We start from the raw sequence: 26,916 nt of genomic DNA on the forward strand, positions 1-26,916 counted from the left end.
ACAATGTCCCTTCAACATCCTTTTAAGCCGATGCCTCCCGGTGCAGTTGTTCCACACCCACTTCCCAGGGGTACTGCGCCATTTCGGGGCCTCCCTATCCTGGATGCAGAGTTGTTCTTGGTGCCTCTCATTCCCAAACCAGCCCCGCTGGCACGCAGCACCCTGTTGCACAACATCAGCCTGCCTCATGGCTCTAGCCTTCATTCATTCTCGCATCCACCCTTCTCCCCAGCCTACCTCTTTGTCCTGCCCCTTGCCGAGAGCCTCTGCCCTGCCAGCAGTAATCCTGAGGTGCTGTTGTTCCCTAGGACTCTCTGGTTCCCACAGCTGGCGTGGGGGATTGAAAAAGCCATGGCTAACGTTTGCAAAAATGCCCACTTGGCTTTGTGTGGTCAGTCCAAAACATTTCAGCATATTGTTTTGGAGGTGCTGAGTGGAAGGGAACACCCTGTGGATCCCAAGCACAGGGGTAAGCCTTATCTGCTTCACAAAATGCTTCACCAAGCTGAGCCCCAGACAAGAAAGCAGAATATTATTATTGCTCTTGAGGTAGTGGTGTTTGCAGTTGTCACGGCTGCTTCAAACTGTCGCCTTTAGGAGTTGACAGCCTTGCATCCTGAGCTCACAGTGCGTGTGACCCTCAGAGGCCAAAGTGATGATTCATGAAGGAGGAAGATCTTGTCAAGATCCTTGTTCTCTGGATGCTAAACAAAATACCCAGATCCCCAAGGTTTGTGGTTTGAGGAAAAGCCTCTGTGGCAGCTACAGTGGTTGGTATTGCTGAGATCTTCTGGATCAGTAACATGTAACACCAAGTTTATTTAACCACGATGTCAAGCCCCAAATGGTTTTCATTTCATCATCTCCCATAACCGGGTCAATTGCTTCTGTTCAAAAAATTGACTTAAATGTTAAATTTATTATCAATATTTTAGTGTCATTTGTTGTTTCAATAAGTGAAGAGGCAGAGACTCCCATATCTTATGAAAATCTTACTAGATTTTGGTTTATTTCAGGAAGCCAGCCAAAGGTGGCCTGCGCTCTCAGTTTATGAGGAGACATCAGAGGTGATTCAAAAGAGACACAGGACCAGGGCAACCATTCCTTTTCCCCACTCATGAATGCTCGTAGACAAATTGCTGCTAGGTCAAGCCACACTTTGCTCTGGTTCAGGGCAGTAAGCACAGGTGGAAAATAGACAGGAGAAACATGAGTGGTTGTGTGTGCTCATGCAGTGAAACCAAGGTAGACTGGCTGCAGAACATGGGAAATAAAATTATCTCGTCTTTGGAATCAACAGACTGAAGACCTTGGGCAAACCAAGAGCATTATTAGCTGCAGCTCTTTGGGATGGATATATGACATGGGGAGTCTGTGAGCCAGCTATGAGACTCGGCAAGCAGATACCAAACTTGCTGGGGTGTAGCTGGTCCTCCCTCGGATTAGGGAGATAGGACATGCTGCTTTGAGATCTCTCCAGCCACATCATCCCACTTCTTTCCAGTTCTACCAGGGGACAAACAGCTGCCTGCAAAACAAGAGGCCCTGGCTGGGATGTAGCCTTCTTAGAGAACTACAGCACAAGAGAGGTGCTGATAGTCCTGTGGGGGAGGGAATGAGATAAGTGAGGTGTTGGAGCTCATGGCATACACGGGGAGGCTGAAAGAGCTGTTTCTTTCAGCCTGGAGTAGAGAAAAGTTAGGAGGTAACCAATTACAATCTTCAGCTTTTTTTTTTCCTTTGGTGTGGAGGGGTACAGAGAAGGCAGAGCCAAGTTCTTCTGGCAGCTACACCATGAAATGCCTATGAAATTTGCAAGAAGCAAAATTGTGACTAGATAAAGGGAAAACCTCCTCCTTAAAGGTAGTTCAGCACTGGCAGAGGTTTCAGAATGGGCTGGGGAATCTCCTCACCTTGAGATGGTCAGAAACTGCCTGGCCAAGGCCCCAAGCAGCCTCAAATAGGTCTGGAGCTAGCCCTGCAGTAAGCAGGGGTCTGAAGTCTAGACCTGCAAACATCTCATCTCAATCTTCCTGTGAAACTCTGATTCTAAAAATACATATAGCCCCATTTCCCTCTTGACACAAAGCATATAGTAGTCTCCTTCATAGCAAGAATAAGGAAGCAAATTATAGCTGCTTCCACACCAAGACATGCAATGCTCTAGTACACAGATCTTTGCCTAGAGAGAGGGCTTCTGACAACCTGTCCATGCTGTCTGTATTTAGTCTTCCAGCAGTGGAACCAAATACTCTTCTTTAGATTAAGTTGCTCAGTGCCTCATAGGAAATACCCAGCACCCAAATTTTTGGACTTCTTGTCAGATGTTCATCGAGACTGTCCCTGACAACCTCCTAGATTAAACACATTGGTTTCCCAAGGTTGGACAACATCCCATTGTTCTTGAGACAGACAAGAACATCCCAGAGAAATCTGGTAGCTTGTCATCATTAAGGCTTTTCTCTGCACTCTACAAGCCCAATTCAGTGCCATCTCCCCTTTCAGCTCATTTATGAGTATACACACATATTTAGGAAAAAAAAGAAAAATTGTGCAAGTTGGGGGGGGGACAGCTAATGTTAAATTATCCTTTTAACAGCTGAACATTGCTCTGAAAATGTAATCTAAACAGAGTATTATTTGAGAGGTAAAAGAAAGCAAATCCAGCAAATGTTTCCATTCACGGATAGCGTCACATCGCCAGCCCATCCCCGTGCTGTTACTCATACTCTGACTGCATTCACATTACAGCACAGCAATCTGATGGAGACATCAGCTTATACAACAGGAGTCCTCAGGTGCGGGAAAAGCCGAGTGCTTGGACATTTCTATCACAAAGAAACTATAACCAAATCTCTGCCACTGAGCCAAAGGGAGAGCAGCATATGCATCTTAGGATGCGCTGGCAAAGGACAAGTGTTTGCAGTGACCCAGGCAAGCATGCCAGCATCACGTATTCCTTCTGTACGTTGTGCCAGCAGTGATGAACTCTTTTGATTTAGAAAAGGCACCAAGGTGAGGTACTGCTATGGTGGGATGTGTTCCCATCCCCTCAGGGCTTTCACGATGTGCTCCTATCCCCTCAGGGCTTTCACGCACCTTCCCTGACACGGGGACGTGGTGATGCCTCACTGGCAGAAACTCTTCCCTGACAAATTCTTCCCACACTGTAGGGACATATAAACTAGTTCCCTGCTGCTGCAGCCTTGCTGCATTTAAATGGGCAACACTAACTACCTTGGGCACTTAATTGCCTTCCGTGCACAGAAAAAGACAAATGGGAGGGACGGAGAGGAAGGGGGGGGAAGGGGAGATGTTCTTGGGATTATGAAAGGTAAAAAAGTTGGGGGTTTTTCTCCAAATAACCTGTCCTGATTGCTAAGCAGTAGCCATACTGTTCACAAAATCCCAGTATCTAAAACAAAGGAGCACTGAGGTGTACAACGGGAAAAGACAGCCCACTGCCTGTACCCAAAATGCACATTCCCTCAGGAAAACAGCGCTGTCACGCACACAACCGCTTTTGCGGGAGACGTGGCTGTGGGGAAGGGCTGGGGGGGCCCACAGGACCCCGCGGGGTGCCGGGTGCCGCCGAGGGGACACGGAGACGGGAAAAGATGGAGAAGAGCCATCCCTGCGCGGCGCCCGGACTACAGCTCCCAGAGAGCATGGGCGAGAGCCGGCCTGCAGCCGGGGCACGAGCTATTCCCTGCCACTGAGATGTGTGTTGTGTGCACTGGTGATGCTCTGGAAACCAATCCTGTCTCTACCCGCACATTCTCCCTCCCACCCTCTTCTCAGTTCTGGGCATGTGTGCCAAAGTCTTTGTCTTCACTTCTTGGACTTAGTCCTTAATCTATGCTATTTAGTAAAGAATCAGCAGTGAAATGCCAGTGTTTTAAAGTTCTGCTTTTTGATATTAAAGAATGCTTTAGGACACAGTCAAGGGGGATTGGGACTTGCTGAGCAACCTCAGTTTTTACCCTTGTCGTTGCTCATCACAAATGATGAGAGCTAAGCAAGGGTCTGGAAACTTTCTGTAGGGAAGTGGGGCAGGAGCTGAGTGTGCCCAAGAACATAGTGGGGCTACTGATGTGAATATAATGGTGGCCATGGTGGTTTTTCCATTTATTCTCCAGTTGGATTTCTCACAGTAGCACCCCCAGCCTCCCGCCTTCCTTGGAGTCAGTCCAGAACAAAGCTGTTTGTTGAGCAAGTGCTGGGGTTTGCTGGCACCCAGCCTGCTGGGGCACCGGCTGGAGCACGGACAACTTTCCCTGAGTACTGCCCAGATGCCCCTGTGAAACCAGATGGAGCTGAGAGAGACTAACATCCCACCTATGCCTCTAGTCACTGCTCTAGAAGCCCCTTTTGGGGAAGGACAATCAGCTTTATCTCTCTCAAAGACTGGCCATTCCAGTCTGCCATCACTGGAGTCCAGCAGACAGATGGCTAGGGGCCCACCCTGAGGTCTTTACATCAGTGGAAGGGACAATTAAAATACCTGCACAGCAGATCTGCATACAACAGGGTTTGGTAGAGATGACAGGGGCAAGTCATCCCACATGCCCTCCCTTTGGTGTTTCCCAGCTGGTGGCCAACAGAGCAGTCTGGCTGTGGGACAAGACTGTTAAAGCAGGTGAGGGTACCTGGGTCTTTTCTTCCCCTTGCCAGTCCCCTCTGCTTCTTTTTTGTTACCTTTCTGTGAGAGCATCTCCTGCTCTGATGGCAAAACGTACCCAATTCCCAAACAGTGGCATCTAGAGATAAACATCAGACCAAGTCAAGCAACTCTGGTGTGAAATACATTTTAATAGAGTTTAGGGATCTGTAGTTTGTCTGTTGCTCAGCTGAGCATGGGCTGTCCAGAAGGTGAAGCAGACATCATGGGCGGAGGGGAGGGTGAAGGAGTGCAAGAGGGAAGGGAACAGAGAGAAAAAGGTCACAAGAAGCAAATGAGAGCATGGGTTTGTTTACGGATGTGCTTTAATACATTGCCCCACGGTACTATGTGCTGAGCCAGAGACCGACAGCACACACACACATACACACGCACACCCAGTGTGGGACAGCAGTGCACTTCAACGCTAAGCTGCCGGCAAGCACAGCCCAACACAGCACGGCCCAACACGACACTGCCAGGGTGGAGGCAAGGGACACGCGGGTCCCACCAGGGCTCGGTGCAGACACACGCCTGGGGCACAGGGACGCCGTAGGCCAGGACACGTACACACACCTACACACATGCACAACGAGAGCGAGCCGCTGGCAACACTCGGCTGGACGCAGCTACGGCTGCAGCAGTGTCCACACACGCCGGCTGACACACAGATGGTCACCGCACATGCTTCGGCGTACGAGGGGACGCTCCGGGCACACGCTCCCGCCGTCTGACACGCGAGCAGAGTGGCCCAGGCGCGGCCCTGCACAAACAACAGAGACACACAACGCCTAGATCCAGGAATGCTTATGACCCCACAGCAAGGGACGGGGTGTAGGCCGCTCTCTCATCCTTCACCTGGGTACATCTAGCCAGGGACACCTGAACTCGAGGGGTTTCGAGGTGAGAGGAAACCAGGTGACAGAGTGGGGAGAAAGAGCAAAAAAGGGAGCAGTGGAGGGAAAGGGGGGTTCAGAGTCTGTGAGGTGGGAAAGAGCAGCAGGGTGGCTGTGCCCTGGGGACAATGTTCAAAGAACACTTGGGTTGCGAAAGTTGTGTCCGGCGAAGCGTGCTTCATCGCCGAGCTCTTCCTCAATCCTGCGGGAGAGAAACAGCACACATCAGGCCCTTGCAGTGAGGGAGCATTGGAGGCACCAGGAAGCTGACATGTGCTGCAAGAGCTCAGCTCCTGCCAGCTGCTCTGCCTTCAGGGCTGTACCCTCACACCAAGGAGGAGGAAAGGAGTCCACCCCAGAGGCCTCCCCAGGATCCTACTGTCATCTCTGTGCCTTGTCTTCATAACATTTTACCCATGAGCCCCATCTGCCCTTGGGATTTCTCCCATCCTCATTTGTTACTCCCGCGTTCTCTCGTCTGCGTTCCCATCCCTGGAGCCCCTTACCTCATGAGCTGGTTGTATTTAGCCAGGCGTTCAGACCTGCAGGGAGCACCCGTCTTTATCTGTAAAGCATTCCCCAAAGCAAACACTGTAAGACACTGTTATGACTTGTACCAGTTTCCCATGGCAGGGCAGGGGACTCTCTTTTGACACCCCTTTGCTTTCCTCCAGGCCTGTGCATGGCCTGGGTTTCACCTACCTGCCCAGTGCACAGTCCTACAACCAGATCAGCAATGAAGGTGTCTTCAGTCTCCCCAGATCGGTGGCTCACCATCACACCCCACCCATTCTCCTGGGCCAACTTGCAGCTGCAAGGAGTGAGAAATTCAGTCAGTAGCTCCTACTCCTATAACCACCACCCACACAGGGTAAGATCCAGGCACCTTCTGCTCTCACTCTCAGCATCCTACACTCTGGTAGAGACAGAAGTCTCTTCGTCCAGTGCACAGCATTACACCTTGCTGTGGCTCATCACCAACCCTTTCACAAGACAACAAGGACAGTGGGCTGGACTTACGCTTGGATGGCCTCTGTGACAGATCCAATCTGGTTGACTTTGAGCAGGAGGCAGTTGCAGGCTTTCTCTTCAACAGCTCGCTCGATGCGCTTGGGGTTTGTCACTGTCAGGTCATCTCCCACTATCTGAATCCCCACATTGGCAGTGAACTTGGACCAGGCCTCCCAGTCATCTTGGTCAAAGGGATCCTCAATGGAGACCACTGAAAGTACAACAGAAGAGACACGAGTCAAAGCTGCCTCCCTTCTCACCCCAAGAACACAGAGGGTTTGTGCCTGGTCAGTGTGCAGCACCAGTGCTGATTCCCTGCTGCCCCACACAGCAGCTCACCTGGATAATCACGCACAAAGCTTTGGTAGAGGTCACCCAGCTCATCTCCAGAAATGTAGCGGCTTGGGTCATCTGGGGACTTGAAGTCCAGGTCGTATTTGCCATCACGGTAGAACTCAGAAGCTGCCACATCCATACCGATGACAATCTTGTCCGTGTAGCCTGCCTTGTCAATAGCTTCCTTGAGCAGCTCCAGAGCTGAGAGGAAAATTGCAGTCAGGAGAATCAGCCCAGGCAGAGAGGTCTGCCTTTTGGTGTGAGCCTCCCCTGGGAAGGTCCTTAAGCCAGTAAGAGTCTGGTGGTGTGATGGAGAAATAGAAGGGAGCCCAGAGCGCAACAGAAACATGCCAAGGAGCTGTAGAGGTTGTGTCCAAAGGGACAAGGAGGAATTAAAATGCAATCCCACAGCTCAAAGACAAGTTTGTGGAAGGCCTTTTAAAAGTGTGCACATGTATAAAAGGTTTGTATGGAGAGACTGTGGCAGATCAAGGCCATCCCAAAGAGAAGGAAGTTAGAAACCATTCCCTAACACAGGAGGTCAATGACACTGAGGCATCATCTTTTGAATCAGTCTTTGGGAATGCTGTGAGCTGGGCATAGGAACCCACAGCATTGCAGGCAGGGGTACCCCATCTCTGCAGGGCTCTCACCTTCGCTATTTTCCAGGATGTTGGGGGCAAAGCCTCCCTCATCACCCACATTGGTAGCATCTTTGCCATACTTCTCCTTGATGACGCTCTTGAGGTTGTGATAGACTTCAGCCCCGATGCGCATGGCATCACGGAAGCTTTCGGCTCCCACAGGCAGGATCATGAACTCCTGCATGGCCAGTTTGTTGCCTGCATGGGAACCTCCATTGATCACGTTGAAAGCCTGGAAAAGTCAATAAGGGAGTCAGAGCTGAAGGAATCAGTCTTGGCACTACTTAGAGGTGGCTCTCAGATGCCCATTCATGCCTCATCCCACAAGGTAACACAAGCACATCAGCTACAACCATCAGACCAAAGGCACATAAGCCTGGAGACTTCCTTCCAGTAGTGGCTCAAAGCTCATACTTGGAGAGGATTTTCCCACCTGTTTCCCTCTCAGAGATCTCCTAAGCTATGTGTGTTTATCTGTGCTATGTTTATCTAAATGTTTATCAGCAATGTGGTCAGTCTCTCGAGATTTTTCCTTGACCCTGTGAAAATTTTTGTATCCACAACACCCTTTGTTGTGTTTATCAAGGCAGCTTCCCCTGGTGGGAAGACTCATATGCCCTTATTTTGAACTGTGCTGCAAAGGGTTCACATCATGCCCTCTGGTTCTTGTGCTAAAAATGAGATCCTCAGTCAGCCTCCCACCACAACCTCTGCTGCATCCTCCTCGGGCTCCTTTTTCCAATTGAAACTTGACAAATCTCAGGCCTTGGTTTGCTTCCCTGACAAGTGCAGTGCACTCAGCTGATGTTTCAGCCCCATACACCTTCCTTATCTACGTTCCAATACATCCTTTGAAGTTTCTTTTGGGAACACCAATCTTTAGGAGTTTTTGAAGGTGGATGTCAAGGAACAAGGAGTCTTACTGGCACAGGAAGGATGAGGTCAGAGTTGCCGGCCAGGTCAGCGATGTGCCGGTACAGGGGCACATCCTTCTCTGCAGCTCCCGCCTTGCACACGGCCAGCGAAACTCCCAGGATAGCGTTGGCGCCAAACTTGGCTGTGGGCAAAGGAGGAGACAGGCTTTTCAGGTGGCAACATCCTGCCCATTGGGTGCCCTTGCCAGCCCAGCCTTGGGCTCACCACAGCTCTCACAGTGCCCCCCGCTCCAGCCCTGCAGCCTCCCATGCTCATAACTTCCCAGGCCAAAAGAGAGGGATAAATTACATTTGTTCTCTGTGCCGTCCATCTCAAGCATCAGATTGTCTATCTTCTCTTGATCCACAACAGAGAGGCCCTGCAAGAAAGAAACAGCTCCTGAGAAGGGGAGGATTGGAAAAGCTCCTGGCTTTGGTGTGCGGGAAAGGAGGCGTTGATGGAGAAGCTGGGGGTACAAGGACCTTTTCAGCTTGTGGGAGAACAAATGCACACAAAGCTCTGGAAACTGGTGCCTTGGTATTTAGTCAGGTTAGGTAACCACGATGGTGTTGCTGCAGTGCAGTGTTGATGCACCCATGGTGGAGAGGGGGTCAGCTGCAGCCCAGGCAAGGCCACGCATTGCTGGGGACACAGGACTCCCTCAGCCATTTACCCAGCCTTTTGGCAGCTTCCAGGGAGCTTTGTGGTGCTGTGGCCACACAGAAGCTAGGCAGAACAACAGTACATGCTCAACCTCAAGCAAGCAAATGTAGACTGGGTGGAGCCATCCCCAGGAGTGAGATGGAGAGCAGGGCTAGACCCAACACAGACAGCCCTCCACCAGCCTGGGTATTTTTCAGGGGTGGAGAGACCTGGGCTGTCAGCCAGAGCCAACCATGGGTTACATGGTGTGTAATATGTGGCTTCAGCCCAGCTCTCCTCAGAGCAGGCTCCAGGTCTTCAGGTGTAAACAGGCTGCAGACGTGACACCACTGCTCTGCAAGGCTGTGCCAGACCCTGCACGATACAACCATTGCTCATCACACCAGGATGAGGCCACAGACATGTGGATGTGATTCAGTGCTTGAGGGGGAGCACAGCTGAAAGAGGGAGTGAGCTCTACAGGGAGCACCGAGGGGACTAGTTAGGCTGTACAGATGCTGCGGTGGATCGGGAAGCGTTAAATCCTTTCCTCCCAGAGAAAAGATCACTGTGGACACACAGAGGCATGGAAGGCAGGAGGGGTGTGCCCAGGTTCACAGAGAGCATCACTATGTCTGTTAACCCAGTGAGATGAAGAGAGGCAGAGACAGAGATCAGGGGACAGAGACGGACCAGAGTAAGCGTTGGACAAGGGAGAACAAAGAGAAATCCTTACAGAGCCCACGAGAGCTGGGGCGACAGTGCTGTTGATATGATCCACGGCCTGCAGGACCCCTAAAGAAGGGAAGAGGCAGAGAAAGAAAGAGAGAGAGAGAGAGAGAGTGAGGCAGAGAAGAGTGGAAAGAGGGAGGGAGAGGACCGATAGAGAGACTGAGAGGGAGACAGCAAGGGAAGATCGAGGCCTGATCTTTCACTTTATGCTTAGGTCTGTGCCTCTGTGGTCTCCCTGAGGGCAGTGGGACACATTTGTGTCACACTGGTGGATGAACAGTACCCTCCAGCAGAGCCCCACACACAGGCACCCCCGAGGGTGAGGTGTGGAGTAGACATCTCCCCACCTTTTCCAAGGAAACGTGACTTGTCATTGTCTCGCAGCTCCAGCGCTTCGTAGATACCAGTGGACGCTCCACTGGGGACAGCTGCTCGAAACATGCCTGCGAAACAGCAAAACAGTGGTGTGAGACGGGCAGAGGGTAAAGAGGAAAAATCCTCAAGCACCTGCTTCTGCCCTGCTTTTATAGGAAAGGATGCAGCAACTGGGTGTGCAAATGGATGGCCCCACTGGCTGGCTGCTCTTGGCTGGTCTTCTCAGAGGTGGAGGACCTCGGTGGCAGAAATAAATGCACCCAGGGCTTTCAGACTGAGGAACCTGGATGTCAAGCACCCAGAGATTCACAGTGATCCCAGAACTGTGTATCATGGGTGGCAGTCTGGTTCCTCATCCCTCCTCCTGGTTCCAGAGGCAGCCTGACTCACAGCCACCCTCAGTTTCCTCCCCCTCAGACTGAGGTTTCTGCCTCGCTGAAGAAGGAAGACAATGGTTGGATGCCTCCTCTGGCCTCTCACTGTTCCTCACCCCTCAGTCCAAGTAGTTTTGGGTGCAGTGCAAATGCAGCTCTTGCAGCTGAGACCCATGCATGAACATACCTGCACAGAGATCTCAGGGACTAAGGTTTACCCCTGCCATGAGCAGGGCCATGGATGTGCTACCAAACTTCTACTGTGCCCAAGGACTAAAAGCATAGCTGCAGCAGGGCATCGCAGGGGTATGATGAGAAGGTGCATATATTTGTGATAAAAAAACCTTCTGTCCCTGTGACGAGCAGGCGCATGGCTCAAGTCACACAGGACAGCCAGCTGTCTTGTGATTTGCCCACCACATGTGCAGAGTTGCTGAGCACAGGCACAAGCAGAGCCATGAGCAGAGTTTTGGTCTCTGCCTCTTCCCCTAGCTTGCCTGCTGGGAGCTCACCAGTGAGGACCCTCCGTGCTCTCAGCGTGCCAGGCTGCTGCACAGCGCTTCCTCTATCTCTTATCCTCCCCCACATACCTTTGTGTGTGTACAGATCCACCTCAACGGTGGGGTTCCCACGGGAGTCCAGGATCTCACGGGCATGGATCCTCTCGACTGCCATGGTGAGTCTGTGGAGAGAATAGGATACATTCAGCTCTGAGAAACCCCGAGAAGTGGTGCTCACCCCTCCTACGTCTAGACTGACAGAGTGAAGGGAGTTCCAGGAAAAGTGACTTCACGAATTTGGGCTATTAGCCCCAGGAATTTTAGAAATTCACCCAGAACCTACAAACATTTTTCCAGGAACTGGCTATCGGTTTGAATTTACTCTGTCCCTCTGCTGCAGATGACAAACTGGGAGCACTGTCTCCCTCTCTCCCTGCGTCACGGCAGAGCACCCGATGTGAGCCTGGATGGCAGGGATGGGGAGGGTGCCACGGGCAGCACAGAGGGAGGGATCAGCTGGCGCAGCGGGGAGGTGCCCCTGGCTTTGGCGTCAAGGACGGGGCAGCAGCTCCTGGCATCTCCTGTCCCCTTGCCGGGAGGCGAGGACAGCGCCTGGCAGGCCAGACAAGCGGCTGCTGTGTCCCTGGGAGCCAGCCGAGCGTGATGGGCAGGGCAGGGGGGCAGCCAGCCAGTGGGGACACCCAGCCCCTCTCCAGCCCGCGGCAGGGGAGACATCCCCGCCTGGCTGTCTCAGATCCCAGCCATGTCCCCCCTGCCGAGCACCTGCTCAGCCTCCCTGTGTCCCCAGAAGCTGCAGGGTCAGGCTGTGCCGAGGCGGTGGGAGTGTGGAGCCTGGCAGCCGGAGGAGCCATCTTGCTGAAGGCCACGGTGCCTCAGATGTGGGAAAGAGGGCTCTGAAGGGAGGGGGAACCTGGCCCAGCTGCCGACCCTTTGCTCTGCTCCTGAGATGGGGAAGCAGACGAGACTGGGCTGCATCTCTGTTGTTGGAAGAGGAAGGTGAAGAAGCCTGGCATTTGGGGGCACCTGCTTAAACCTGAAGTAGAAAACAGGCTGGTGGGTGATGATGGCTGTTCGAAAGAGCTTCTCTTGCTGCAGTTTGCTCTTTAGGGGCTCCAAACCAGCTCGTTCCCCCCATGCCACCTTCTCATTCCACTGGCTGTGGGGCTGCAGCAAGGTGCCCCCATGTTCCCAGCACTGCCAGGTTTTCCTCCCACAGGTTCCCTCAGCCCTGAGCAGGGCTGGCAGAGGCCAGAGTAGCCATGGAGCCCCAGCCACACTGTGTGTGAGCAGGGGTACAGCCAGCACAGGGCCTCGGCACAGAGGGAGGGGGGAATGAGCTTGACCAGCACATCCCAGCACTGAGGGGAGCTAAGGATGGGGGAAGCCAGAGTCAGCGCTCGACCCCACTGCCCCAGGGGGGTGAAAATCACAGGGGTGTGACAAAATCATGCTGTTGCTGTGAAGTTTCAGCCAGAGCTTCTCGTGTGGGGAGTTTCAGTCAGCAACTCCAGGGCTCTGTGGAGCCTGCACAGGGCCCTCCACCATGTCCATCTGGGCTGGGATCCCCCATCAGCCGCTTTGGCAATGCTCCTCACGCCATCTGGCACACGCCACAGGAACTTCCTCGTGAGCCGTGCCCGCGCAGCCAGCCGCGAGCTTCCTTTGCAGCAGTGTCCTGGCCGTGCCTCAACAGCCTCCACGGGGTAGTGAGGGACAGAACCATGCTTAAAGTGATCTTTGACAGCAAACCCACCCCAGATGCTCTGCCTCTCTGCTTATGTGGTCAGGCTGCCCCTGGTCACATCCCTGTGGTCACATCCACCTGCCTCTCTTGGAGCCAGCTCCGAGGAAGCCAAATGACAAGCCCAAATCCAGCTTTGTCTGCCCCACCCCATCACTTACATGTCCTCTCCCCTGTAGTCCTTTAAACCCTTTTCTCCACTTGTGTTGCTGTCCCACGTCCCCTGCGTTTGCCCTCTTTTGAACAGAAACACCCTGAAATCCCTGGCATCAGCTGCACTGTCCTGAAAGGAGGTCAGAGGCGGATAAGCTGGGATAAGGGATTGGGATGGAGCCATAGCTGGGAGGCCAAAGACCACATCCAGGGAGAGAGAGGAGGCTGTGCAGCCTCCCGTGAACAGACGCTGGGCAGCGCACGCTGGGATGCTGATGCTGCTGCAGTGCCTTCCTGTGGAGCTGGCGCTGGCAGCAATTCCCTGTCCCCGCCAGGCCAGCACGGTGAAGACCTTTCCCCCAAGGCACTGCCACCAGTCCCGTGTGCTGCTGCGATTCCCCCGGGCTGGGCACTTCTCCCAGGAAGCCCGCACTGCTGCAGTGTCGTGACTGATGCAGCTATTGCCTGCCTGGCTGTCACCTCCTCTCCCTGCTCTCCCCCTCCCCTGTGGTGTGGGGCTGTGCAAATAGGAAAACATCCCCTCTCCTCCCTCCCTCCCTCTCCCTGAGCGCCCGTGTTTATGTCAACACCTCGGGAGACTGGGGGGGCTGGTCTGCTCTGAGGCTGGATCCTTTCCCCAGCGGTGCCCAGACTGAGCTTTGCCTTCTCCCCACTACCACCCCCTCCCCCAGGGAAAGCTCCATCCCGCAGCACCTCCCGAGAGTGCCCTTGGGAGCACCACCTGTCCTCGTTGGTTGCCCCCCCTCCTGCAGTTCCCTGGGTTCACGTCTGAAACGATGATTGCCGGGAGGGGAAAGGGGGGGGGATGCTTGGGAAGGAGGGAGTACGTGAAATTAAAATCTGAAAGAAAAGTGAGAAGGATGGGGGTGAGGAGAGACAGGTGGGAGGAGCAGGGGGAGGAAGTGAGGGGAGTTTAGTTGTTAATGCCGCTCACCGTGGTCCTTCTCTGCAGAGACCCCAAAGTGCGTGTGGGGTTTGGAGGGCACAAGGTGGGCAGCAGAAACCTGCATGCGGTGAGGAGGGTGCTGGCCGTGGGGAGACACTTACCTTCCTAGGGCAGGGGTGGACGAGAATTGAGAAAGTGCTGGTAGAAAGGAGAGAGCACGAAGCTGAGGAGGGATGCAGGACCTCAAGGGGAGATGATGTGTCCTCTAAGCCAACGGTGGCGGCAGCAGCAGGATGGAGACGCCCCTGATAGGGCCGGGACAGCAGCATGTGACCCAGAGCTGCGATGAGTCAGGATTTAGCAAAGCTTTGCAAACAGCACGTAGGGGATGGAGAGGCAGGCAGGCAGCAAGGGATAGACGTAGACAGATGAGGGTGAGAGAGCCAGGGAATAGGAGTGGGTGTGCAGGATAAACAATCCCAGTCACTCCAGGCTCATTAATTATTTTTATTCAAATCAGAAAATCTTGCAGGATTTTTGGGAGTCATAAATCAAACCACAGAACCTGTAACTCTCCCCTTTCCCCTCTCAGGCCTACTGAGAATAAAACACATGAGTGCAGGGACTGCAAAAACACTGCAGTGCCTCAGGGCAGCTTCCAGGACCAGGGTGGGTAGCCCTCCTCTTTTCTCCAGAGGTAAGATGAGGTGAAGCTCGTACCTAGAGCTCTCACTTTTCCAGCCTCACATATGGGGGAAGGCATCTCCACATCTTGACAGCCTCCGGGAACAGGTGTTAAAAACAGGTCACTCAGTCACTCAAGAGATCCTTCCATTTCCTGAAGAAGGGAAGAGGGAGAAGTTAATGACTCCATGCCAGACGTCTCTTCCCCTTTCACTATCCTCTTTTGCTAGTGGGGTTAGGAATGGCAGCCTAGTTACATGCTGGCCACCACAACCAGGTTGCAAAGCCTGGCCTCTTCTTTAGGCTCTTGTGCTCTTGTGACTCACCCTTTTCCTCATATAATACAGAGGAGGAAAGGCTTTATCAGCATGTTTGATCCTTTTTCTTTCTCTTCACCTTCTTCTTCTGCCCCCACCACATTGATCTCACCTTTTCTTGTTCCTTCCTCATCTGACGGAGTTTCACCGCCTCTTCCCGCTCCTCTTCCTCAATTAATTCCTTGTCGAGGCGTTGCAGCCGTGGCAGCCGGAGCAGAACCTCCAGCCGGTAATCGGGTTCTTCAGTGCATGGATTGTCCATCAGCACCAGTGCCTGCAGCATGGGGAGAACCTGCAGCTTTTCCACCTCCTGAATGCTACGGATCCCATTGCTCCTGAAGAAAAGGAAGCACAGAGAGCAGGGGAAGGAGACCCATGCAAGTAGTGAAATCCCTTTGGAACAGTAAGTGGACAAGACAGATGAAGCAAAACTTAGCAGCATGAGGGACCATGGACCTTAGACCACAGATCTGTCATCTAAGATCCAGATCTGTCTGCAGCTCCCCAGACTGAGGGACGAAAAGGACATCTCATCTGGATTCCTCTGTGCTCAGACAGTGCATTGAACTGTGTGACATCACCATGGCCCTGCATGGCAAAAGCCAAGAACTAAAGGGCATTTGGAGGCAGAACATAGAGAACATGCTTTGAGGGATCCAAGTAAGTTATGGCAAGGAATGAAAAGCATGAGGTGGGGTATGAGAGTAACTGGAGAGGCAGCTATCTTCTGAGCAGCATGGGAAAGGCCGTGGCTGTTAGAGTGCCTAGACAGCTGAGTGCTGAACACCAGTTAAGGACAGTAAATATCAACCCATCCCTAGCAGGTCTTCAACTTCCAAAAAAAAAAAACCCAGAAAAGCCTAAAGATCTAAATGGGAGTACAGTGTGATGAAGGGATCTCTGGTCCCAACACAGAGCAGGGAGGACCCACCGTAGATTGAGATACTGCAGGCACTGCATGCTAACAGAGAATCCATCCAGGGCCTCAAGCTTGTTGTCACGCAGGTGCAGAGTCTCCAGCTGCCCAAACTCCTCAAGGCCTTCAAGGCTTCCAATGGTGTTCTTGGCCTGAGCACCAGAGAGGCAGGAAGAGAGAAGGAAAAAGGGGACACACACGAGAGGGAACAGCAGTTATTTCTGCCCTTTAAAGCTCTTTCTACCCTTCAGACTCTCCACCACTCATAACACAGCTTTGTCTGAAGCTAGATCAGGTAGTTCAGGGTCTTGGCCAAGAGGGTTCTAAGAATTCAGATTCAAGGACCAATTGTTTGCTGAAAAAGTGTTTCCTGGAGCATCACTTGGTGTCTGAGACAAAACCACCCCAGGTGAATACTCCACTGCCAGCACAGCACCCCTTACCATGGCAGGGCTGAATCTGGGACTCAGGGAGCAACAGCATGGAGGGGAAAGCACACCTGAACCTAAAACTAGTGTGTTTAAAGGGTTAGTAACCAGCCCTGCTCAGTCACATAGTCCACGGAGTCCAGGCATCTTCCAGTCAGCTGCTTCTATTGTGGGGAAAATCTATGACCAAGAAGTTTCTCCTGCTCCTCTGGGCTGTGTCTTCCTTAGGAAGTTTAAAATTCCCCATCATTGAATTTCACTCACTTCACTGTGGTGTGGGTTAACGAAGCAGGGAAATGCGGAGCTCTGAATTTCAGGATTAGTTTCACAGCAGGATTTCGGCTGGAAAAGACCACTAGAGGTCTCCTGCCCAAGCGCGGGCTCCCCGCAGTGCCAGCACCTATGCTCTGTCAGGCTGCTCACTGCCTTGTGCAGCCAAGTTTGGAGCATCCCTGGTAATTACCATCTCCCTGCCAGGTTCTCCAGCCTGGAGCTGAGCAGGGCTTCCTTTGCAATGTGGCTCGGGGCTGCAGTCTCTAAGGATGCTGAGGCCTGAATGAAAAATGGGGTGAGAGGTGGTGTTGTGTTCTCTCTTCCTCAAAGGTACCCAAGCAGTGATGTGGGCAATACCTGAGACTAAAAAAGGGACACAGGCTGAACTGGTGGGATAGAAGAACACTTTAGGGCTGAGTCACTCAGAAGGACATTTTGTAGAAAAGGGGGATTTTAATAGAAACTGGACAAAGGAGAGTCTGGACCAGCTGGGCCTAGTATAAAGAGTAACAGCAGGACAAATAGAGGAAAGCTGGATATTTAGTGAAGGCCACATGAGCAGATTTAACAGTCAGGAAGGATTAGGACATTGCACCTCAGAGAAAATCGTGAGCTGGTGTGGGTGGGAAGCTCACTGATCACTGGTGTATAAAAGGAATAGTAACCTCCCATCACTCTCACTTTCTTCATCACTTCAGTGTGAATAGTTTTACCAGCTCTGGCCTTGCAAGCACTAGTAGGACAATGCAGAATGAGTATTTTTCAGAGTTGTTTTATTCTTTTTCCCCTAAATCAAGTAGCATTCCATCTGACATACCATCACCTTACCTTTGATATCAGTTCTTCACACAGATGTGATGCCACCATTTCTTATGGAAAGTTACCATATGTTGCCCATGATTTCCTCTCCCTGCATCTCCTGCATACTTCACCTTCCTCTAGTTAGCCTTTGCCACTACTGCTGCACCATGACCAAGAACTAGCACAGCCCTACTGTGATCCTCAAACTGGTGCAAGTGCCACATGGTACACAGCCAGCTTGTAGTCTTTCTGCTGGTATGTACCACCTTCAACATACTAAATTTCATCTGCAACTATGTCATTTATTAACCAAATGTGGTTCAAGAGAAATCACCTGCACCTTCCCAAGGCTGAACTAACACCAAAGTCTTTACACAGAAACCAAAGTATTACTGGGAGAGGTCTCCCTGCAAAATGATTTAATGAGCAGGTGGACATAGGAGACAAATTCAAGCTCTAAAGATTCTTGAGAGTCAGTTTTTCTAGTTTTAATAATCACCCCTTGCAATTTTTGCATTTCACATGGGCAGCTCAGAAACTCCTCAGTCATGCCAGGAACCTTCCCTCAATAGAGATGCTGTGTTTGCTTCCCTCCAATAACTCATGACTGGGTGTGCTTTGAAATGCTGTATTTTATCTACTGACTTATTCACTTCATCCATTCTTTGAGCATTTCTGGTCATAAAACCCCAGTTTTCCACCAAAAAATTGCAGGAAATCTCAGCAAGCAATCTCCTCAGTGTTTTCTGCCAGGGAATCTTGATGAAAAGAAGCCACATAGTTTTTCAAAGCCTTTGTCATATTTAATTGCTTTTCAAGAGGTAGTGACTCAGGACATCTGTTGAGTCTTCGCAAGCTGTAGCACAGTGTGATGCATGGGGCTAAGCCATACATACTCTCTTCACTTGCATCTCTAGGAGTAAATGCTTCCTTGAAGCAATTGTTTATGATATTAAGAAATTGCTTCCCTATCTTAGTTTCACTGCAATGTTGAATCAATCTCTTTATTGGCAGCTGGAGCTGTGAATCATATAATTGTGCTGGCTTTAAAGCAGTATTTGATTAAGCCCATCAGAGAGAGAGAGGAGAAAGAGGGATTGCCTCCCCTTGTTACCCAAAGAGCAAAATTGATGCTTTGCCCAGTGGTCACTGGTGGTCTCAGGGTACATAGAATACAAGCTTGCCTAACACTGCCTGAAGGGAAAACTGGCCTCCTGCAGGAGGCTGTGAGGGAAGAACCCAATGCACTGAACATGGACTCCTCTGTGATTTGTGGTTTGTGGCTACTCCCTATGCGCTATCTGGGCTGCAGGTGCCAGGCTCTGCAGCAGTTCTGTCCCACTCCCCAGGCTGGCTGATCCCTTACCAGATAGAGCTTCTTGAGCTTGGGAAGACCGAGCCCTGCTGTTGTCTTTAGTTTGTTTCCTCGCAGCTCCAGGACTTCCAGGTTGAACAGCTGGTCACGACTGAGGCCCAGCACTGTCTGAATTTTATTTCCTGAGTGCCAGAGGAAGAAGAAACAAGAAAGTTAATCCCACTGTTCAAAGAGAGTGTCCCCACAAGAATGAAGAGAGGTGGTCTGTATCACCTTTCAGGCTGAGGTTGGTTAGGAGAGGGTGAGTAATGCCCTCCATATCTTTGATGCGGTTGCGATCGAAGCTGATGACCTGGATGTAGGGCAGCTCCTGCATGCTGGCACTGGTCAGCAGATTCCCATCTACCTTCAGCCAAAGCAGCTGGGTTAGGTTGCTCAGTGGGGACAAATCTCGCAGCTTGTTCTTTGACAAATCCACATATCGCAGGTGAATGAAGCGTTCAAGGAGGCTGATGTCTGTCAGGCCCCTGAGGGAGGGAGAATGTGAAAAAAATACCTCTCATATTTCTCCACTACCAGCTTTTGGGTTACTTCTTGCCACTACTGGAGGGAGGGCAACCTTCTCCCCCACTTCCCTGCTGTCCTAGAAAGCCTTACAGAAAGAAGGAAAAAAAGGCAGGTGATAGGGACAGGCCCAACAGTCTGTAAACAAGGACAAATGCTAAGATTGGAGCTGCTTTGCTGGCAGAGGGAGTACGTATTCCCATTGAATTGTATCCTTCAGGGCAGGGCACAACCAGAGCAGAGAAGAGGGTAAGTTTTGGGGAGGGGTCTGTTAGACATTAGTGTCAACATGGAGGACTGTGTGGAAGGACTTTCCTAGTGGAAAAAAGGGTGGTTGAAATACCATATGAGGCTGCTGAAAGAAACAGTCTTACTGGGGCATTAGTTAGGTGAGTGTGCTGGGGAGGCTGAGGCTCCAAACTGCCCCAAGGCTATTGTGACAATGTACCTAGAGCTGCCTGCCTTAAAGATTAGCTATTTGCAGGACAGATGTCAATGGATATTGCTCAAAGTGCCTGTAGGGAGGTCACTCTGTTCAGGTTCCCCTAGTAAAACGCAGAGCAAGAGGAAGGCTCCCCTAAATCTTGACGGACACTGATGTTCCCAGGGGTGTGTCTGGCTGGGGTGGAGGCAGTGCCCAGCCCAGGGCTGAGGATGGACAGGCTATGCTGAGACACAGCCTGGAATCCAGGCGGCTGGAGAGCAGGCCCTGGATGCTCCTGTCCCGCATGGCTGGGCACCAGCTTGTGGCACAGCAGCTCCACGGCCATCGAGGAAGGGCCTTCTGCCAGGTCAGGCGCTGCACACTCACTTGTCTTTGGCTTCAAACTTCACATAGGCGTGGGCCAGCCCGTTGGCGGTCTTACTGAGGAGAGAGAGACCCTCCTTGAGGACTTCCTCCGTCAGGGGACAGGGAGCAGGCTCCTGGGAGAGAAGGAGAGAGCACAATGCCAGCCCTGGTCCAACCACAGCCAGGCGGTGCTGAGGGCCTCCCCCTCACCTCTTCTTCCTTCTCCTTATCCTCTTGCTCGTCCCCTTCCAGCTCCTCGTCCTCCATGCTCCCGGGGCAGGCCCCGCTCGCCGCTCCCCGCTCGCCGAGGCCCGGCCGCTGCCATGGGAACGGGGGCGGGCCCGGCTGCCGGGGCGCGGCGCGGAGCCACTGCCGGGCGGGCCCGCCGCTGTCCGCAGCGTTCGGAGGGCTCCGAGCGTGCCCCGCCTTCACCAGGAACAGGGCTCCGAGCGTGCCCCGCCTTCATCAGGAACACTCTGCGATCCCGCTGCACCTTCCCAGCTGGGTGACATCTGCGATTGGTAGCGTATCCAGAGAAGCGAAGGATGATTTCCGCGGAAGGGATCTCTGTGCGCACCGCAGCTCCAAACGGGTTCAAAGTCAGGCTGGGCTGCACAGGGTGGTGGTCATTCGGGCGGTGAATGCTTAATTAACCTTTAATTTACCCTCTGGTAAATGTTTGATTAACGTGTTGAGCAGAATTAGCCTTGGGCTCTGCGTGAAGCTTCCCTGACCATGACCTGGATGCCAGGAAAGGGTTTTTGGGGTACACTGCTCCCGCCCTCTCCTCCAGGCTGCGGAGCTGGGAAGGGTTGAGGCTGCCAGTGCCCAGCCGATGCCAACAGCACCTTGTGTTTACCAGCCGGGAACGCTACTCAGAGCTGACAGTCACCAGTCATCTGCAGTCAATACAAAGTCCAAGGCTCTGCTCCCTTTCCCTCCGGTGCACTTTGCTCCTTTGCAGTGCCTGGGTAACGTTGGGGTTAGATAAGCCGGTCCAAGCAGGGCTGAACACGCAACGATCAGCCATCATCCCTGCTGCAAAGCACTCCTGTGCTCAGGGCTGCACGGCAAGCTCCTGCCTGTGTCCCTTGCCATATCCCACTGGACTCCCCAGCCGACCTCTTCTCCTGTGCCGCACATCTGAATTCACTCCCTGCTCACTATTGTACAACCACAGAATGGTTTGGATTGGAAGGAACCTCAACAATCTCGTTTCAACCCTCCTGATGTGAGCAGGGAGGCAACCCACTAGACCAGATTGCTGAGGGCTCCATTCAACCTGGCCTGGAACACCTCCAGTGATGGGGCAGCCACAACTCCTCTGGGCAACCTGCTCCAGTGCCTCACCACCCTCAGAGTAAAGAATTAATCTGCATATGAACTCTTCCTTTCCTGCCTTTTCTTCCTGCCCTAAACAACCCCTAATAGCAGAAGGAAACCCAAATATTTAAACTAGAGAATATACATATATATATGATCCCAAACCTAACTATACTGATAATTAAGGAGGTTATGTGCTAATAGCTTGCCCACACACCCACAGGGGAGCACAGGGTGATGATGGCAGGAGGGGGAGCCCAAGCAGCACCTGCCAGGCTGCTTCCAGGCCCATCCCAGGAGCCATCAGCCCGCTAAAGGCCCATTTCGAGGGGCACAGAGACACAACGGCAGGTGGGAACCCAAATTAAGGACTCAGAGAAAGGGAAATCCTGTCCAGCACCCTCCCAGGGAAGCCTCAGCCCCAGAGCACCTTTAGGATTGGGGATGTTCCTGAGTTCAGGGGTCTGGAACACTGGACAGGATGCAGGAGAAGAGCATTTGGGGATTGCATAGGACTCATTAGGGAGTGTTTAGAGCAGTAACCAAAAGCGGGTAAGGGAGGGATCTGCGTGACACAGAGAAACAAATGTGGGATACAGGAATAAAAAGGGCCAGTAAATGGTTTGTGATGGTTTGGCCATGCCCTGCATGGATCAGTGCAGCCTGTCCTGTCTTCTCATTAAACTTTCACACTTTGCCCTGAGTGAGGAATTTGTAGCCACACGACCACAGGGAGTTGGCTACTGGGGGGCTGGAGAGGTTTGGATTGAGGGGCAACTACTGGGCAGTGCCTGAGCCCAGCTCCTGGAAGGAGATACACTGTGCAAGTGTGTGAATAGTTCTGTAAATACACATATATACAGAGATCCTTGCTCACTAGTGCACCTCCATCCTGCTCAGCTGGAGCAGAGGCTGGGGATGAGGCTGCCAGTGCTGTGTGGGATGCTCTGTGTGGCTGGATGTGTAATCTGTGTGGCCAGCCATGGTTATATGGTTAAGTGGAACATAGTCAGACTCAGAATATTCTGAGTTTAAAGGGCCACCCACAGGGATCCTTGAGTCCAACATGTGTGTGGGGTGCCTACTGGGAATACAAGCTCAGCCTGGTTATTGTTTGGGGCTGAGGATGCAGAGCCATTGCAGCCTCTCTCAGGCTGTCACATCTGGCACAATGCATTTTTCTCCAACAGCAACCTGTTTAAGATCCAACCACTACAGTTTGCTGTGAGGATCTGGCAGTATTTCCACTCCACAGAGCTGCAGTCCTGCCAGAAAGCAGACAAAAAGAAGAGAAACAAGATCTGGCACTCCTGCTGATACAGAAATGATTTTCCATGAGTTTATTCCTCATTAAATTAATGCTTTCATGCCTCTGTGTTCTCCTCAAAGCAGCAAGATCAATGCTCAGCTCCCATCTGTTTTTTCTATGTAGGTCACTCTTCTGGGCTCTTGTGCTGTAGGCAGGGCTGGGCAGGAGCTGACAGTGGAGCTGCAGCTGGTGGCCCATTCCTGAGTGATTCTACCCATTCTGTGCAGCCTTAGGACCCCTGTGTGACCCTGCTGTGTCACTCCTGCTCTGGTCATTTTGACCTGATGGCCCCAAACAACAGCCATGGCCCAGCAGCCTCTCAGAAACACATACTCTGGTTGTAAGAAACAATTTTCAGAATTTGTTTTTTTCACTTTTGAATTATCCTCCTTTCCACATTACTACACACACACACAAAGCTGGGAGCTGCCACCTCCTTGCTGCTGTCAAGCTCTTCCTTCTCAGACCACCTGATACCCTTCCATGTTGGATGGCCTTGCTCCTGCCACTCAGAACTTCCCAAGAGTGCTTATCCCACCAGTTTCAGCACCGTGTTAACCTGCCTCTCTCCCACCAGAGGCTGTGGCAGCAAAGGGTTCCATTCTGCTCCCAACTGCAAAGGAGATGCCTCTGAAGGGTTCTCCTATCCCCATTCCCTTTGAGCTGGGCAGCAGAATGCTCCCCCAGCAGTAGTACAGCAGGAGTCCCCACAGCATCAGGCATTTTCCTCCTTGATCCTCAGCTCCTGCCCCTCAGTGCTCAGGTGATGCTGGCACTAGCAGCTAGAACACTGGCCATAGGCTCCCAAGGATGTACTGCCTCACAGCTAAGCTCCTTCTGAGGCACTTGCTTTTTCATCATCCTCAGTACTACCAAAAAAAATCAGCAGCTGGGAAGCTGTCTTGCTTTCTCATCCAAGTCTTGCTTTCTCACCTACCAGCACATAGCTGAAAGCAGGCCCCAAGCACTGCCCCAACACCCAGCCTAAACAAAATCCTTCCCTGCACAGAGATGGAGCTGTTCCACTCCACATTTAATGAGCAAAGTCAATTACCAGTCCTTATACAGGCAAAGAGCAGGGATGAGCACATTACTGAGCCTGCCAGGGAAGACTAGCTCATTGGTGGAACAGCCAGGTGCTGCAGCAACTGCTGGAATAGATACACAGATGGAAAAGTTACAATCAAATCACAAGCCCAAAGAAGTGCTCTCAATGACAGAAGCAAGATGCAGGCTGAACCCATGCAGTGCCTATTGGGTAATGGTGGGCTCTCAAGGAAAAGCCCACAAAACCCACAATGCTCTCTGCAACCAGCCACCTCCAAAAGCAGTAAGTTCTCTACACTGCTTGTCCCCAAGATGCTTCCAAATAAGATCCAGGACACACCTCTGCTTTTTCTGGTTTTCATTTATTGTTCAGTACGGGACACAGGTGAGGTAAGACATCTCACAAGGGTCTAAATTGACAAGCTCCTTGCTGATAGAGCTGCAGGATGCAAGAGACTGTGGTTCCTTTTCACTCCCCACAGCACCAGCGGCCCTTGCTCCCTGCAGGGCTGCAGGGAAAGGGAGAGATACTGGCCAGGTGGGCTGTGGGCTCTTAAGAGGCCAACAGGCAACTGAGGGTCCAACTCAGAGAGGAGACTGTCAAGACTCTGCCAAGACAGGCTCCTGCTAACAGGACTCCAATGTGGTGGGGGTGGTTAGCAGAACAACTAGAACAATGACTGTGGAGGGGGAAAGCCTTGGGGGAGGCCTCCGTACTGAGACGTGTGCAATGAAAGGTCCCTTCTTGCTTCCATTTCTTAACCACAAGGGACGGCTCCTCATGGGGTGCTTCAGTGTTTGGCATTGATAATATCCACAAACTCTGGCTTGAGAGAAGCTCCACCAACAAGGAAGCCATCCACATCATGCTGAGAGGCCAGCTCCTTACAGTTGCTGCCAGTGACAGAACCTAAGGAGGGAGCAGTGTTTTAAGGTCAGATGTGCCAGCTCTAGGAAAACAGGGTCAGGGCAAAGGCAAGACTGGCAAAGTACCAGCCACCTCCTGCAGACAGCAAGACTCCCATTTATCCAAGAAAGCTACCCAAACAAGCTAGAAAGTGGTTCTTTGTGCTCTGAAAATCAAGTGTTTCCTTGCCAGGCAGAGAATGATGTACAACTGCAGCAACAGGTAGAGAAACAAAGCACTTCCTGCCCTGGAAAGTCACTTCAGACTCACTTACCTCCATAGATAATCCTAGTTGACTGAGCAACAGCATCAGACACGTGGCTTTTCAGCCACCCCCGCAGCTTCTCGTGAACTTCCTGAGCCTGCAATAGAACACAAGAGTCCCACTGAAGCCTGAGCCATCCTGCACACAATTCCCTTCCAGAGACAAGAGAACAGTTAGATATTCTCTAAGTCACTAAGAATCTCCAGAAGATTCTCAGTAAGAATCTTTATGAAGGTTTCCTGAGGGGGAAGGGTCAGTTGGCCATTTAGTCAGCCACCTTTCCCCTGCTCATACCTGTTGGGGAGTTGCAGTTTTACCAGTTCCGATAGCCCAAACTGGCTCATAGGCAAGAACCACTTTACTCCAGTCCTTCACATTATCTAGGGAGGAGGGAGAAGGTTATAGGAGAGCACAATACCACCATGCTAGGAAGAGCAGAGCTGGAAAACTGTTAAAAAAAACCCACCCAAACAATTTATTTTTTCTCTTACCAGCAATAGCCTTGGTCTGTTCAAAAACCACCTTCTCTGTTATGCCAGCTTCTCTCTCATCCAGCTTCTCTCCAATGCAGGCAATGACTCCAAGGCCCTCAGCCAGAGCATGAGCCACCTTCTGCCCAATCAGCTGGGAATGGAAAAGAAACAAGGCAGTCACTAAAACAGGACTACAGGAGTAGGTCTGGTTTAATTGAGCACTTTTCCAATCTTTGCAGACCCATCTGAGATGCACCATCTCTCCATTCTATGAGGCCACTCACCTCATCAGACTCTCCAAAAACATGCCTTCGCTCTGAGTGGCCCAGGATCACCCATGCAGCTCCAATATCTTTGATCATTGCTGGGCTGGGGAGAAAGGAGGTGACTCACTGGAGGAAATTCATGGTCCAGAGGCACCCTGACTTTACTCTCTCCAGGGCTCACCTGATCTCTCCTGTGAAAGCACCCTTTGGTACCTTGTAACAGTTCTGTGCTGCAACTGCAATCTTTGCATCGAGCTTCTGACGGGCAAAGTCAAGGTAGATGGCAGGGGCTCCACAAACCACCTCTGCAAGGCAAAGCACAGGGCTACCCTTGAAACAGCCTAAGGGCAGAAACTGTACCCAGCCACTGATCCCACAAATCCCAGCCCCAAGAGGTCATCCTTCTCTCCTGGGAAGGCACAGCCTGCCCCCCCCACTGACACTTGGGGGGCTCTCTGCCACAGGACAATCCCTGATATCCGATGACTCAACAGGGAGGAAAGCCCTTTTCAGAGGGCTGGACAGGCCATACCAGGCCGACGGTCAGGTCACAGGGGTCCCCTAGAAAGAGCCCAGATAAGACACGGGGCGAGAATCCCACCCTGCAGCCTAGGCCGGGTCTGGCCGGACCGGGGAGAGCCGCACGGGGCTGCACCGGGGGCTGTAACCGGGCCCGGTGGCGGGGCAGGGGCAGCGCAGCCCGGCACTCCGAGACCCCCGCTCCCGGGAGAGGGGCCAGGCCGAGGGAAGGCGCGGGGCCCCGAGACTGTGGGCCGTGCGGGTGTCCGGGGATCGGCCCGGGGCGCACCGGGGGCCGGCCGCACGTGTCCGCCGGGCCCGCGGGAACCCGGATCCGGTTTCGCGAGTATATTTAGCGCCGCTGCCGCGGGGTTATATTTAGGCCCCCGCCGCCCTCTGACATTTGCCGCTCCCCCGCCCGGGCCCGGGCCCGAGCCCCGGCTCCGCAGGGCCGTGCGGGACGTGCGCTACGTGCGGGCCGCGCCCTCACCGGTGTCGGCGGAGAGCTTGGCGCCGTTCAGCGTCTGGATGAGCTCGCCCAGGCTCTTCTTGTCGCCGTTCATCTTCCAGTTGCCCCCCACGAAGAACTTCCTGGGCGCCATGGCGGGAAGGAGCGGTGGCGGTGCCGGCACCGGAGGAGATGCGAAGGTCAACGGCGACAGCGCGAGCGCGCAGACCGGCGCCCTTTTATAGCCCGGCGGCGGCGGCAGAGACCACGCCCCTTTAAACCACGCCCCCAACCCCGCCCCCGCCCCGTAGCCACGCCCCCTCCCCACCCGCGTTTCCCCCAGCCAGGCGGGGGTCAGACAGGA

General features: G+C 52.6%; 3 protein-coding genes across 3 annotated transcripts; all 3 read right to left on the reverse strand.

The window, feature by feature from the left end:
* Positions 1-4,792: 4,792 nt before the first annotated feature.
* On the reverse strand, positions 4,793-14,228 carry ENO2 (enolase 2). The gene is made up of 12 exons (XM_085068554.1): positions 14,069-14,228; positions 11,176-11,267; positions 10,184-10,279; positions 9,841-9,899; positions 8,772-8,841; positions 8,471-8,604; positions 7,557-7,779; positions 6,907-7,104; positions 6,577-6,778; positions 6,259-6,367; positions 6,063-6,121; positions 4,793-5,758 (listed from the first exon to the last, which is right to left on the reverse strand). The coding sequence occupies exons 2-12, from the start codon at positions 11,258-11,260 to the stop codon at positions 5,689-5,691; spliced, it is 1,305 nt and encodes a 434-aa protein (XP_084924680.1). The 5' UTR covers positions 11,261-11,267; positions 14,069-14,228; the 3' UTR covers positions 4,793-5,688.
* Positions 14,229-14,394: 166 nt separating this feature from the next.
* Positions 14,395-20,416, reverse strand: LRRC23 (leucine rich repeat containing 23). Its single transcript, XM_085068579.1, has 7 exons — positions 20,206-20,416; positions 20,017-20,129; positions 18,915-19,168; positions 18,693-18,823; positions 15,840-15,976; positions 15,021-15,243; positions 14,395-14,745 (listed from the first exon to the last, which is right to left on the reverse strand). The coding sequence occupies exons 1-7, from the start codon at positions 20,260-20,262 to the stop codon at positions 14,722-14,724; spliced, it is 939 nt and encodes a 312-aa protein (XP_084924705.1). The 5' UTR covers positions 20,263-20,416; the 3' UTR covers positions 14,395-14,721.
* Positions 20,417-24,017: 3,601 nt separating this feature from the next.
* TPI1 (triosephosphate isomerase 1) lies at positions 24,018-26,786 on the reverse strand. Its single transcript, XM_085068603.1, has 7 exons — positions 26,595-26,786; positions 25,767-25,890; positions 25,604-25,688; positions 25,338-25,470; positions 25,141-25,226; positions 24,856-24,943; positions 24,018-24,584 (listed from the first exon to the last, which is right to left on the reverse strand). Exons 1-7 carry the CDS (start codon positions 26,704-26,706, stop codon positions 24,466-24,468), a joined length of 747 nt encoding a protein of 248 aa, XP_084924729.1. The 5' UTR covers positions 26,707-26,786; the 3' UTR covers positions 24,018-24,465.
* Between the last annotated feature and the right edge of the window lie 130 nt (positions 26,787-26,916).

This window comes from Lichenostomus cassidix, chromosome 1, assembly GCF_008360975.1.
Source record: "Lichenostomus cassidix isolate B80296 chromosome 1, HeHo_3.0, whole genome shotgun sequence".
NCBI classification, from domain to species: domain Eukaryota; kingdom Metazoa; phylum Chordata; class Aves; order Passeriformes; family Meliphagidae; genus Lichenostomus; species Lichenostomus cassidix.

What these genes read in the sequence shown, in the direction of transcription:
- ENO2 (XM_085068554.1), bottom strand. Translation starts at nt 11,260, where the DNA reads ATGGCAGTCGAGAGGATCCATGCCCGTGAGATCCTGGACTCCCGTGGG. An exon ending in GGACGGCACAGAGAACAAAT is followed by an intron (nt 8,605 to 8,771) that starts GTAATTTATCCC and finishes CTTTGCCCACAG; the next exon opens with CCAAGTTTGGCGCCAACGCT. An exon ending in AAATACAACCAGCTCATGAG is followed by an intron (nt 5,759 to 6,062) that starts GTAAGGGGCTCC and finishes TCTCTCCCGCAG; the next exon opens with GATTGAGGAAGAGCTCGGCG.
- LRRC23 (XM_085068579.1), bottom strand. Translation starts at nt 20,262, where the DNA reads ATGGAGGACGAGGAGCTGGAAGGGGACGAGCAAGAGGATAAGGAGAAG. An exon ending in AAGTTTGAAGCCAAAGACAA is followed by an intron (nt 19,169 to 20,016) that starts GTGAGTGTGCAG and finishes TCCCTCCCTCAG; the next exon opens with GGGCCTGACAGACATCAGCC. An exon ending in TGAGGAAGGAACAAGAAAAG is followed by an intron (nt 14,746 to 15,020) that starts GTGAGATCAATG and finishes TCCCTTCTTCAG; the next exon opens with GAAATGGAAGGATCTCTTGA.
- TPI1 (XM_085068603.1), bottom strand. Translation starts at nt 26,706, where the DNA reads ATGGCGCCCAGGAAGTTCTTCGTGGGGGGCAACTGGAAGATGAACGGC. An exon ending in GCTTTCACAGGAGAGATCAG is followed by an intron (nt 25,689 to 25,766) that starts GTGAGCCCTGGA and finishes CTTTCTCCCCAG; the next exon opens with CCCAGCAATGATCAAAGATA. An exon ending in AACTAGGATTATCTATGGAG is followed by an intron (nt 24,585 to 24,855) that starts GTAAGTGAGTCT and finishes CTCCCTCCTTAG; the next exon opens with GTTCTGTCACTGGCAGCAAC.